The sequence below is a fragment of the Astyanax mexicanus genome, chromosome 5, assembly GCF_023375975.1.
Source record: "Astyanax mexicanus isolate ESR-SI-001 chromosome 5, AstMex3_surface, whole genome shotgun sequence".
Taxonomy (NCBI): domain Eukaryota; kingdom Metazoa; phylum Chordata; class Actinopteri; order Characiformes; family Acestrorhamphidae; genus Astyanax; species Astyanax mexicanus.
This window is the reverse complement of record NC_064412.1, coordinates 12,399,214-12,414,011: the sequence shown is the minus strand read 5'-3', so window position 1 is coordinate 12,414,011 and position 14,798 is coordinate 12,399,214. Positions and strand designations below refer to the sequence as shown.

At 35.8% G+C, this 14,798-nt stretch overlaps 1 protein-coding gene across 1 annotated transcript; it reads right to left on the bottom strand.

Annotated features, from left to right (window-relative positions):
• Nucleotides 1–122: 122 nt before the first annotated feature.
• LOC103032899 (monocarboxylate transporter 1) lies at nucleotides 123–12,905 on the bottom strand. Its single transcript, XM_007253346.4, has 5 exons — nucleotides 12,700–12,905; nucleotides 11,254–11,499; nucleotides 4,121–4,264; nucleotides 2,409–3,203; nucleotides 123–2,286 (listed from the first exon to the last, which is right to left on the bottom strand). Exons 2-5 carry the CDS (start codon nucleotides 11,468–11,470, stop codon nucleotides 2,024–2,026), a joined length of 1,419 nt encoding a protein of 472 aa, XP_007253408.1. The 5' UTR covers nucleotides 11,471–11,499; nucleotides 12,700–12,905; the 3' UTR covers nucleotides 123–2,023.
• Between the last annotated feature and the right edge of the window lie 1,893 nt (nucleotides 12,906–14,798).

The following is a 14,798-nucleotide window of genomic DNA, read 5'->3' as shown; positions in this document are numbered from 1 at the left end:
AATTAAATATATAATCCCACCACTCAAAAGTACTCTCTTATCCTTAAAAATGCAAGTTTGTAGATAAAAGACAAATCCATAGCTTCTTTACTTAAGTCATATTGGAGCGTTTATATTGGTCCATTTATCAACTATAACAAACATTATTCATGTAATTATAACAAATATTATAGTACAAACAATTACCATTCAATTATAACAAAACAATAAAGAACATAAGAAAAGAAATGCTATTAGATCTGCACATATAATCTTGAGGACAGGAGTTTCCAAACTTTTTTTTAAAGGAAGCCAGATTGGACAATGTATATTAAAATACATAGAAATAAAAAAAATATATATAAAACATAAAAAAACCCAACAATAAATATTCATTATTTAATGCTAGATTTACTTTAGTACTTTAGTTGTAGCCAAACCCCCCTACAGTTAAGTGTTGATGTTGATCTGGTGTTCTCCTTTGTTCTAATAAGGGGGTTTAGGAGAAAGATTTCAGAAACTAGTGGAACAATGTTGAGATCTGTTTTATTTTGGCCCAAAAAATACATTTTCTTGTGGCAAAACAGATGACCTCAAAATATTAAGAATTATATAACTTCTTAAAAATTTTTCTTGTAATTTTCATAACATTACATTTGTCTGTTTTTGGGGCTTAACTCTTATATACACTACCTCAGAATGTAAGCCTGCATGGCAGTTCCTCACTCTTATGACTACAGAACTTAAAAGATTAATATCGGTTTCATAGTTTGCACAGAAATCCTGTGGGACTCCAAAAATATTTTACAATATTTGCATCAATAATAGTTGTATATTTTTTATATGTGTGATCTGTGGAGGCCAGCGTCTCTGTGTGTGTGTTCTTGTGAAGTCTTGTAGGTGGTACTGAAGTTTCATTTTGATCATGGGTGGTACATGGTCTATAATATATAGTCAACATACCTTCTCAGACACCTATATAAGCTGTCACAAAATCAGGTTGTCCCAAATAATATTACAAAAAGTTCAAATAACATTTAAATATTTAAATTAATCATACACCCATTGTGTATAAACAAACCAAGAGGACTGGTGTCTAATGGACATTTATGCCATTTATGACTTTATTTTTCATTTATATATTTATTTTTGTAAAGTCTTTTTTCATTGGCATTAAAATGAAATAAACATTTATATAAACATAAACATATTTAAAAGTACATTAAAAGTAAAAAAAATACCTTTTTATTTGTTTTACTTGTCATACATATGAACTGAAATGAAAGGAGCTATTTGGTCATTTAGCCAAATATGTATTTATGTTCAATAACATAGTTGTAGGGTTTTAGAGGTATTTAATTTCCACCTATTACCACAAAAAGTCCACACCTTAGACCTATTCAATGCCCCCAGCCACAACATTATAATCACAGCAGACGTGTTTCCCAAGTGGCCTCTTCTTAAAACAAAACTAAAACACGTTGACCACACACTGATGGTCTATAATAGTAATCCTAATAGATCATTTACCTCATAGAACTCCCAGAGGCCTGCAAATCACACTTTCTGACTGTTGGTTCATTCAGTTGAGTTTTATTGCTAATACCCATTATGAATATAATCTTTGTTCCAATTTTACATAATAATATAAGATTTGTTACCCTTTCATATAATAACATGCAGTGTAAAAATAGATAATAATGACATTGTAAATAAAAAAAATAAACAAAAAAAACTAAATTAAGGTGTTTACTAGCAAACTCATGTTTAGATTTAAAATGCCAATGCCTTGTAATTAGAAATTATTTGAAAAAAAAAAAAAATGCAGTTCTTTAAATTGAAAATGGACTATATACACAAACATTAATACTAATACCTATGAAAACACTGTATACAGTAATGGCCCAATCCATTTTGATTTGACCACAACAGCACCTGAGTGAAACTGATGCATTCAATCTGCAGCACAGTACAATGGTAATACAGTAACATTTTGCAGAATGAATGCCACAAAACAATTGAATCATTGATAGATTAAATGACTTCACACAGCATCTTCCGCAGTTTTGGAATTATCCGTCACTCGCTTTGCTGCCTCATTGCCAGTCTCCTTGTCTGCAATATCTATTGTGGATTCATCTTCCTTTCCTTTCAGCTGGGCTCTTTTAGCTTCGTCCTTTGCTTCTTTATCCACCAGCCTGTAGTTGATGCCCATGCCAACAAAGAGGAACAAGCTTCCGACCAACAGGATTATTCCACAGCCTATGTAAGTGTATTTGTAGTCATGGTAGATGTCATTAAATCTTCCTGTGAATAAAATAAAATGAATACAAATATGAAATTACGTGATTTTAATTCAAACAGTAATGCAAAATAGAAAATGTTTTAGGTACACTGGGCGCTATAAGAAATGTCTCTCTAAGACTCACCCAGTAAAGGAGGACCGAGTAACACTGGCCCACACTCCACAATGGTCACCAGCCCCACAGCACTGGAGAAGCGTTCTGTTCCCACCAGATCCATCAGGGTCTCAAACAACACAGAACTCAACCAACCAAATGCAAAGCCAAAGAAAACTGCATAGATGACAAAGCCTAAATAGTCCTCTGACAGAGGTGCAAGCAGGTGGCACACACCATTAAACAGAACAGAAGCTGCAAAGAAATACTGCACCCTGGGCCGCACCCATTTGGTGTTGGCCACTGTTCCCATGGAGGGCCGTGCAACCATGTCCACAAAAGCCAACACTGAGAGCAAAAAAGCTGCTTTTTCCTTGGGAATATGTGTGCTTTTGGCATAATTGCTGAGGAACACAAGGGGAGAGAAAAGGCCAAAGAACATGATGATGTTGCCCAGGAGGTAGAGAAGGAAGCCACGGTGTTTAAAGAGGGACAGATCAATGAAACTATTGACCATCTCCAGCACTGTCTTCTTTTCAGCCCCTTCAGTCTTCTTGTCAGACCCCTTTACAGCAGGCTGGGGCTTGGGCCCAATGGGCCTCATGAGAGATCCAGCTACACAACAGTTGAACAGAAGCCCCCCGAGGATAAGGAAGCTGCCTCTCCAGCCAAACTGGTCATAAAACCAGCTGTTCAGTGGTGCTAAGGTGGACAGAAACACTGGACTGCCAGCCATTGCAATTCCATTAGCAATTGGCCTCCTCTTGTAGAAGTATTTGCCAATCATAGTAAGTGCTGGGTTAAGATTGAATGCGAGGCCAAGACCTGCAATTTAAACAAAGTATAAATAAAGAAATATAGTTTCTTTATATTGGAACAAACCTGTAAAATAAAGTGTGTGTGGTCTTAAGCTTAGGACTGCCACAATATTTATATTGTTGACATGTTGTACAATATACAGACATGATTTCAATACAATCTACTGGCCTATATATTGCAAATTTTTAAACATGTGATTTATTTTAATTACCTTTTATTTATTTTAATTTGTTTATGTTCATTTTACAGAATTACTACAAGTAAATTCTTTTGGCAACTTGTATACAATTTGTTGTCTTTAGAAGTGAATCTCTTAAATGCTGTGGACCCCTTAGTTGATACCAAGAGTCTTTTACATTTTTTTAATCTAGCTAGAAAGTGTATAAGGTTCTTATGGTCAAAACAGATATTTCTTTAAAAAATGTGATTGAAACAGATTGCATCAGAACTGTACAGTGCCCTGTACAGAAGTATCTTAAAAAGGGCAACTAAAATTCCTTACAAATCTCTACACATGGATATCCAATCATGTTATGTCCGTTTAGAGTTTGGATTTGGCCTCAAAGAATAGGTTTCTTATTACATTAAGAAACACAAACTTTATTTTTAACTTTATTTTTCATCTGTATGTGCACAGCATATACTGTTCCTCCTTATTTTGTAAATAATGTAAAACCCAATAAAAAGATTAAAATAATTCTGAATGATTGGTATATTTCTATTCAAATGTCTGATAATAATAATAATAATAATACAAAAATAAAACTACATTGCTCTTCAAAGGGAGTAACTTTATTATTAACACTGGTATGATATTAATAATTATTGTTATATTTTTGTTATTATCTGTGGCATAAAAAATATAAAAAAAATTCTGCAAATCTACAGAAGGTAAACTTTGACCATTATTGAAGCTCACCCACCTCCTACTACACCTACACAGAAATACAAGCCCTGCACTGTGTTGCAGAAGGAGGCAGCAATGAGTCCAGCTCCTGAAAGGCAGCCCCCTACTATCATTATGGGACGGCTGCCATACTTATTCACCAGGATACTGCTGATTGGACCTGTAAATGAGAAAGACAGCAAAACAAAGTTTTCATCAGATTTATTATAATTTTAGGCAATTTTAGACAAAGAAAACAGACAAGAAGTGAAGTTTCACTCCAGGTATAAAATGAGACTTCATACATATTAATCATATCCTGATTTTTCATTAATAGCAGTATTCTTCTTTAGTGTTATTTATAAACTGACAAGATATTTTTAGTGAAAGCTCTTCTAACAGAAGAATAAAACGGGTTGAGAATGAACTAGATATCATACAGAGGAGCATCTTGTGAACATTAGAGGGCACTGTTGCTTTAATGTTCACCCCATATATCAGCAGAGGGATTAGATATGTCCTGTTCCTGAAGCTATCACTAACCTGCACCTTTGCTGTTTCACCAGCACTGACAGCTTCAGAAGCATCACCAGGTGAAATATTGGATAAAGCCTCACTTTGTTACATGACATTTCATGTAAAATTATATGTTAAAGGCCCAGTAGACCTCATTACATTCTGGCAGATATAGGGAGCTTATTTAAAACACAGCATTCATATGGTAAAATAGACTATGTTACACTGTGGTGGTATGTAATGGCACCTGGCAGCTAGGGTGCTAAAGTAATGCCTTTCAGGCATCATGGGGAAGTGATTAAAGCAATATATTTTTACTATAGTTATTAATATATTATAATAATTCATTAACTGCATTGCTTATATTTTAGAATGTAGATGCATACAGATTGCATACTATGCGAATAAACATTTTCCTTCTTCTCCCTTTCCCTACACCATATAAAATGCGGCCAAAAAACACACCCTATACACCCACCCAAACTCCCAACTCCCACCCTATACACCTACCAAACCCCCACCCTCTACACCCTATACATCTCCCCCCTAGACATAGAGCATGTGATGTAATATTTATTAGAAATACTGAAAATAGCAGAGCTGCTGTAAAGTCTATACATGAGAAGATAGACTAATAGTAATAGCAGTACAAGGACTTACCAAAGCCTATACAAACAAATTATTTCAATTAATTATTAACAACAGACAGACAAAACAGAATGCTGACAAAACAGAATTAGGATCTATAGGTAAATAACTAAAATCCTAAAATTTTACATTTACAACGCCAGACTCATTAATAAATGGTTCTTTTGTGACTTATAATAAAACAATAAAACATTCTTTTTTTTAATGCATTGGTATTTTGTAGTTTCATGTTTGCTGAAGCAGTACAACTATATCTTTCTTATCCCCATTAGCAGCTAATGTTCCACATACTTTAATAGGGTTTTCACCTCTAAAGAGTAAGCCTAAACCTAGAAAACTAGAGATACAGTAATAATGACCACATATCTTGGTTAACTTTTTCAACAATACAAAAACAGTGCTCTGTTACTCTGTATCTTTTTCAGTGGTGCAGAAATCGGTTGGCAGCTACGTGCTTGCTTTTAAGCAGCCTAATTCTTGAATGTACAATCCCTGTGTTGAGAAGAGCTTGCCGACGTAAGAAAAGAGGCCAGTAGTGAGAATGTGCACGTCCTCCTAGGCCTAACACAATGGCCTGTCTCATTGGTCCTTTCTGTAATCCACTTCATACAGCTAGTAGAGGCAACCGCTTCAGACCTGAAGCCCTTAAATGAGTACATGCTTACTCTAATCTAACCCGGAAATGTACAACATAACAAGTTTCTTTTGTCAGGCTCTGTTTTACTGTAACTCTTAAGCCACACTCTGATTTTAAGGCAATTATAAGAAGGACAAACAGTGACACACAGCCTGATTGTTTTGTTGTTTTATAATGCTTATAAAATAGAAAAAGAGAGCCACATTGGTTAATATTATGATCAGGGCTGTGTGTATTTGTAACATCCTGGCGATATGATATGTATCACGATACACAATACGATTTAACATATTGTGATAGAATTCAATACAGTAAAGTAGACAAAAGCAAGACTTTTTTATTGTTCAGTGATATATTTTTGTACCATATCGAATAATAATTGTTTTATGCAGCAGATTAAGGATGTAATTCATGAATTCTGCCCTAACTGTACATTTCAAAATTCTGGTAAATTTAGTGTATCATGAAATGTTTTTAAATATCTTGATATAATATTTTTTTTTACCATATCACCTAGCTCTAGTTTCAAACCTAAAAATGGTTATTCATGTTGTATCTAAATGTCATGATGTCTGGACCAGTGGAAATACTCTAAAATAAAACCTTGTTAAGATTGACTTCACTGAAAGGTGGAACGGTTTTTACATCATCCAGTAAAGTTTCCGTTTTGAAGGCACAAGCATTTTATATGACAGAAAGGATATAAATCAACATTGTATACTGAGTACACTGACAGTCTTTTAATCCAACTTGAAATGTACCAGCAGTGAGTCTTGGTGAAGAAAACCTGGTAGCTAAAACCTCCTCTATACAACTCTCTATTTGTGCGGCTACACATCAGGGGGTCTTTTGCTCCTAGCAAGCTACCTCTGGGCTGTCTGGGCCATCAACAACAAGCGAAAAAACACAAGAAAGGAAGAACTTGAAAGAAGGCTCAGCTTGTTGTGCCAAAACACTAGAGTGTTGAAAAGACACAAATCCAATCTGACAGGCTTTGCTAAAAGGTAGCCCCGATAAACAGCAAAAAGTCAAAGTGCACAGATATTTACAAACTCAGAGAAAGGGTGGCAGTAAAGCCTAACACAAGGACCTGTGGTTAAAGCACTGTGAAACTCAGTCACATTACTGTAAAGAGACACATTTTGGGCTTAATTGACATTAAACTTGTCAGTAAATGATTGCAACAAAATGTCAGCTGCTAATTAGACTCCCTAAAAGCCCCAAATGGCACAATTGGTGAAATCAGTGCTTGGTGGCGCAGATATGAGCTCTACATTTGGGATTCAGCTGGTAATATTCTGCCTGGGATAAAGTCAGCTGCCTAGCTTGCACAGCTACTCTCTGGGTATGTAGAAAAGACAAGCCAGAAACTTCTGTACTACAATATAGGTCTGTGGTCTGTAGAATTCCAGATATGTATAATAATGAAAACTACCCATTTGGACTTGGCTTGTCCCCAACATTGCATATTTTAATTAAGGGTATAAGAAAATATCAGTACATCAAAGTATCAAAATATTTTGTTTTCCAATGCTGTACAGTTTCTCAAAAACTGGTAAGTATCCAATTTAAATTGTTATAGTTCACATATATAGATCAGCAGTCTTTGTGTTGTGTTTAAACCCCGACCACTATATAACAGTGTTCTATTCTATTGTTAGATTCCAATGTTATGCAATCAAACACAATTCACAATAAATCACAATATATTAAATATATTCAACACCTGTATTGACATACATATTGTATGGCCGGCCATGTTCTTGCCAAATACACAGCCCTAATTTTAAGGCAACCAGATTGGCTGGAGTTGCAGTTTCGGTGCATAGATTTATACAGTAAACACAGTACAGTTAGAGCCCCTTTCACAATCGGAGCTGCATTGCATTGCATTACACTACACTTCATGGGTGGTTGAGTCTGTATTCATGAAGATCATGTGCTCCACTTTGTCCCTGCCATGTTTCACTGAGGGCGTGGGCTTTTTTGGCCCAGCAGTGCCAGTGTGGGAGTGTAGAGGTCAGGCCTGCAATCATGTGCTCCCCACATGCCACTTCTCACAAGATCATATCCAACATATCAAAGTAGGCTTTGAAAAAATGACTTTTGGAGTGTTTTTCTTTTATGTATACATACTTGTATACATGCGAAAGGTTTGAGGGGATATGTGCAGTTATGTGCGGGTTATTAACTGCTGCATGCTACTTGATTGCCAGGTTAGTGTACCAGTAACTGTCATTTTGCTGAAACCCCTGAAATCCCCTGTGAAATCCCTTCATCTCGTGAAATCTATGTAAGACTGAAGGTATGGGAATTATTTGAAATGAGCTTTTATGAACTTTAATTCACTGTGCCTCTCATTTCCTGTTGCACTGGACTGTTACTTCCTAGAAAGTTAACATTTATAAACACACAAGGCACAAATATGAAGGCCCTCATTCAATCTGAATATACAGATGTTCAGAATGTTCAGAAATATGTTCACAATAATCCAAATGGCTTATTTTACTGTATGTGCAAATCCCATGTAAGTTTCATGTTTTTAAACAGTTCAAAGCTGTTGCATACACTGCAGTGTTTAAGTGATTAGCTAGTGACACAGGCTTTGTACTTATGCTCACTGTAGCCCATTTTAAATCCAAGTAAAAGAATGTGATAAATCTGGCTTTTTACACAAAGCTGAACCATTCAAGAACAGTAGTTTATACATATTCTTATTCATAATTGGAAAATGTAAATTTAATCTAACATTTTTGATGCAGTTTTTTGCAGCTGAAGTCTGCTATCTGTCACAATGGAAGCTAGAAGCAGTTCCCGCTTGTTTTACTGATGTTTTGCCTTCAATCTTGACTTTACTATGAGAAATTCATGCTCAGTGGGGTGAGGTGAATGGAAGGTGAATGCCATGACCAGAAAAGAAAATTGAAAATATTAGTATTGAAAAATTCAGTAGTTGTAGCTCCTTGCTCAACACTTTCTGACCATCGTTTTAAGGCAGATGGTTGGTTCTGAAGTGTTAGATTAAGTTGCTTTTGTAATCTTCAGAACTGGCCCTGCTACTGCTAATATGACATAACAGTCATACCCTCATAGTGAAGTCATCCCACTGGCAGAAATACATTTTCATATCAACATATTTCACAGATTAGGTGCATTTTTGAATCATAAGTAGCCTTGAACCTTTTTTCTCCTCACTTTCCTCATTGCATTGCTTTGATTAAGGGTAAGGTTTAACACTTTTTGTTTTCAAAATAAATCTGCATGTGTTCCTGTATAGCTTCAATGTCTTCAATATTAAATGTATAATGTAAAACATCATGTAAAAGAAAGAAAACGCATTGAATAAGAAGAGGTGGGTCCATTCTTTTGACTGCTACTCTTATTTTACATATGCATAATGATGTAAATAATGTTATATTTTTATATAAAGGTTGTTATCTTATATCTCATAGATTTCTGCAAATCTAAATACGAAAATGTATGCAGTATATGTTTCACCTGATCTGAGCTGATCTGACTTTATTCAGCAGTGCTCCAGTTCCTGAGACAGGGCTGAGTATTGACAGCAGTCATCACAAGTTTGTGTGACTCCAGTCTGAAGTATCTCATCTCCTCATCTCTCTCCAAGGAAAACATCTGACACCCCCTGCTCTCGGATTAAAAGGCTGTCTGAGAAGACGGGCTCCAGAGGCGGATAGAGTTGCCCATTCAGAGCTTGCTCTCACAGTTTTACAATCTCTAAAGCTTGTTGTGCACTCAACTGGCTTCCTCCATTCAAATGAATGACAGCCTTTTTATTTAGTCCGTTTTGCTAATAGAGTGTACCGAGATGTTCATCACCTGTCATGATCTCACTGCTCATATGAAAGGACTGAGAAATGTGATGATATAAAGCTGTAACTAACAGACATGGGAACAGCCTCATCCCATCTGGGACCGAGAGGATTAAGTAAGCCAGTAAAAGACATGGGCCAAGGATTACAATATCAAACAGACTGGTGTTGTAAGACAAAATTAAGTGAAATTTTGTATTGGGAATTCTTAATCTGCTGAGTATAATGGGCTTGGGGGGGATATGGGGTTTGAAAGATTTGAATACATCTTTAATTATGCAAAAGTGTTAAAGAAACCCAGAGACTAAGAAGGCTTGTCAGAGAGCATTGGCTTCACTTTCTTATCCTTGCTTTCAGGCACACCAAAAGAGCTCTGCTGTCTGTCTCACAAAAGCATGATATCGTCACTCTCTAATAAGAAATATGCCTCGGAAAAATAATGAATTTACAGAAGGTAAAAATGTTCTTAACATTGAACAGAATTTAATGTAAAACAAGCGTTTACTTATAATGTATAATGGTGATTGTTAATGTAAGCATGTGTAATATTCTCATTCACTGGTAAGTAAGGAAAATTTAAATAAACATTCATTATTTATTATTTTCAAATCATATAGCAACACTTTTTTTGCAATACTGAATTGATTTTTTAAAACACAGTGTTGATTTTTAAGTATTATTTACATGTAAATATTGGAGGCAGACAGCTCTCCTTTAATGTTATGTTTAAGTCTCGCCCACTGTTTAACAGTGCTCTGTCCCTAGACACCACTGTTCTAAGTGCATAAAAGGTAAAACTAAAATATGATAGTGTGTTTTTAAAACTAAATTCCAAAATTTAAATTTGATTAAAATAATCGCAATATATCACCTTGCTCATATTGTGTTATCTATCATATTGCCAAGGTCTAGCCAATACACAGCCCTATGGTAACTGGTTACATTTTGATTAATTTGTATTTTATTGAGTATTTTTGCTATTTCAAATGATGATTTTAATGATTTAAGCCATATAAATATTTGTACCAAAAAATTGCTATAAATTCAATCATAAACATTGTTTCCAGTGCCTACTGCTTACAAATAATTCAGCAGAATGTGGCATATGTTCACATGATGAAACTGAAACTGTGGAAATCCTGCAATGTCCTGCAATGTGGTGGCTCTATTTCAGCTTGGCTAGCTGTCTAGCACTCACTGTAAGTTGAGATGTTAAAGCCACCAAGAGGGTGATTAAGAAAAATATGGTTGTGGATTTTATGACTTTTTCACACAACTCAGTAATCAAAAAACACTTAACACTTATAAAAAGGTTTGGTGGGCTTCAGGGGAATATATGATTGCTGTCAAACTTTACTGATGTAGTTTCTATAGTTGTATTGTGCCATACCTGGGATAGCCATACACCTCACATCTTAGTGTTTTCCATTTTCTCTCCTTACCATGTTTAGCTGCAGAACTAGCTAACTATCTGATATAAGCAGATGTAACCTACAATGTTAAGAAAGTGCACCTTCATCAAACATCTTGTCTTACCTCCTCCATACATGACAGCTAGCATGATGGATGAGATCCAGGAGACCTGGCTACTGGTGGCATTGAAGATCGTTTCGATGTCTTTGAAGAACACAGTGATAGACTTTGGAAAGGCATAGGAAAAACCAATGGAGATGAAAGCACCAGCCACCACAGCCCAACCCCAGCCTCCCTCAGGAGGAGTGTATCCAACAGGACCACCAATAGCAGGTGCCATGGTGAGACCCACACAAATTGGTAGTTGATCTGTTGCAAGAAAAAAAATGGGTCAGAATCCGATACATGCAAACAACTTAGCAAACGTATAGACTGTATGCTTATTGTCTCTGGATATGTCATTTGAGATATAAGGATTTTCAATAGACCTGGACGATATGGTAAAAAAAATATTATTACGATATTTAAAGGCATGTTCACAATACAAGATATTTAGCACAGTGTTTTGATACCCAGCAAAATGCACCAGCAGAGGTGGATTCTTATAAACCATCATTCAATCTCTCATCTATAGTTCAGTGATTTTATTCTGTTTTTCTGCACATAATTCAACTAAACAGGATTTTTGCAATGAAACCTGTAATGGTCAATGTTCTTTAAGCACTGAAGCTATAATATACATGTTTACCTCAGCATAATAAGAAAAATAATCACAGTTTGATAAAATAATACATATTGCCCAGCTCTTATTGTCACAGAAAGCATAGCAGCAAAATGTTTCCACACTTTTATTGACTTGTATTTCTTCAGTACCGGCCTCAGAACATAAAATATCCATAAGCTGTTGGAGCAAGACTTATAAATACGTTTGGTGGCCAACATTCCCTCCAAATGTGACTCATGTTATTTCAGGAGGATCAGAGTTCTACTATGGTTCTAGTAATATCAGGTTGTTTTCCCAATTGGCATTTTAAACCACTCTATATGCCCACTTAGATTTGTGTTGAAGGCTCAGCGAAAACTAAAAGGGATCAGTGATTCATCTCAGATTCTGTGTTTTTATTCCATAAGACTCCTTATGACACTGCAGCTATTGTGCCTGATCACTGAATCCTCTCTATTGCCTTCATCATAACAGGTTTTAAGATATTGCCACTTTTTCAATATCTCTTAAATGCAATATCTGGCTCCAAACTATATTTATATATATACTACTAAAAATATGAGTGGACTTAGGGAAGCAGAAACAAGAACCCCACAAACTTCCACAATTTTCTGATAGTTTAGTTTTCTGGCTAAATCAATTTTATATAGACCTACTTTCTTTCTGATATTAGCTGTGCATATTGCATATTATTCAAAATGCTGGAAGCAACAATTGCACCATTTAATAAGCAAGCTCTAAAAACAAAACTTTTTTTTAATTTTAAGATTAAATGGATTTATGTCACACAGGCAAGCTTAAGGAGTTAGCATATTCACTTAAAACGCATATTTTACTTCTCCTACCTTTCGAACTCCACTCAACAAACTCTCCAGAGTTCAGAAAGCAGTCCAAAGCACACTCCTACTCCTCTGAACAGGCCAGCAGAATGAAAACCTGAACAATGAAGGAAAGATCAAAACAACAATTTTAGGTCTTTAGGACAAAATTGTACGTCACTTTATGAGGTAAGAATCTGGGTCGAACTGGACCATTTTAAACTCTGGTCCTAGATTGTGGCAAGACAAGTTCTCATTGGCTCCTGAAATCAACAAAAAGATTAGACAGAGTCCCATTGGCTGCACACAGTCTACTGCCCACTTGTGACCACTTTTCTCCACCTCCTTGTTCTTTGTTCCAAATCCACACTAAGAACTCCTTCAGCTCTAACAGTGGAATTTTATTGCATCTTGTAAACAACACAAACACTGCTAATTAACATGCTATTTTAAGAAGTGTCTAATGTGTTATTCTAATAATGAGTGAATGTCCTGTTCTGTCATGAAGCTGTGTATTGTTCACGTTATTCACAGGGGACATTTATAAAGGTCAGAAAGTTAAGCAAAGTTCAGTGAGGGACCACAATGAAGCTTAAGGTGGGACAGGAAAGTGAAATTACAGATGAACGCATGTAAACATAGACAGCATCAATCTCAATCACTAATGATTGGACTTTGGCAGCTGCTGAAAATCTTCTGAGATCACCTGTTCAATTGCCTGCCAGTTAAATTCTCAAAAGACTCATACAAGGTTGTAAACAGATTGTTATTATTAAATGACTACAATGGGATGATTAGTAAAGGTCAATAAGGCTGTAAAGTTTGCTTGTATTGTACAGTTTAGTGGATGGAATGTCCTGAACATTGTGGAGACATTTGGTCAAGGAGGCAGAGAAATACAGAAGTTCAAAATGAGATGCGATAAGCTACTTTTTCCTGACTGTGACAAAAAATGACCAGACACCTATTCTATTTAGTGAATTCAACAACTGTAAAGGAACAAGTCCTAAATGACGGCAAAAGCGCGAAAAAGTAATTTTTTTCAAAAGACTGGAGAGCCCTGCCACGGATGCAAATATTGGTTGCCAGGTTGAGAATTCTGAATCTAAACAAATGAAAATGAGAATAAGACCAGTTAAATAACTTATACAATGGAACGTAAGAATGAGTCTGTTCTGTAAGTTGGTTAGCTAATGAATACATTTGCAATGTTTTCACATTATAAAAAAGCAAATGTGGATTTTAACTAACGCTCTCAACTGTAAGCTAGCTAGAGAGCACTGCTGGCTGCTTTAACCAATGAAGTTGGAGTTACTACTTTACTGATACTGCTCAGTTTACAAGATAACGCAGCTCAGTGCTAACCTGTTTAGGGGAAATTTAGCTATCAAGCTCAACATTTGTCTTGTAACTTGGGTTTTAGGCTGCCTCCGTACATAAAACGCTTTCCCAATATTAGACGGTAGCATCTAATGCTATTTCTGCTGCAGTTTCTGTTCCAGTGCATTTACCCTCACTGTTTGCCTGCTATTGTATTCCATACCAGGCAAACAGGGTAACTGTGGAATAGGCAGTGGTCTGATTCAGAGGCAAAACACAAATAGATTTCTGCTCCATAACGGACAATTTAAAGAATAACATACTGTCTGAAGAGTAAACGTAGCTTGGTTCCTCGATATCTGATTAAACATCCTGATTATTTTAATATTTTAATTCTTATTAGCTCTTTAGGGAGCACAAATATGAAATGGACTAAATAATATATTTGTATTTTTGTTGTTGTAAGTTGTTTCTAATTGTACCCCATGTTCTCTCCAATTTTGAAGGCCAAAAACTCACAGTCCCTGTTCATGTGAACTACCAATGCCTCACACATGTGAAATCGACCATCACCTTTTTTCAGCACCCTAGCTCTGATACATCTGAGACACCTGTGCTGACCAACATTACAGTGGAAGTGTGGAAATTGTTTTTGCTCCAGCTGCTGATGGCAAGCAGCGTGATCCGAAATTTGAACTAGCATATTGAATCATAGTTCTATCTCATTAGTCAGCTAGACCACTCAGAGCCATAAAATAACATTAAATATAAGAGGATAGATTTTTTTTTTATTATTCCAATAGGAA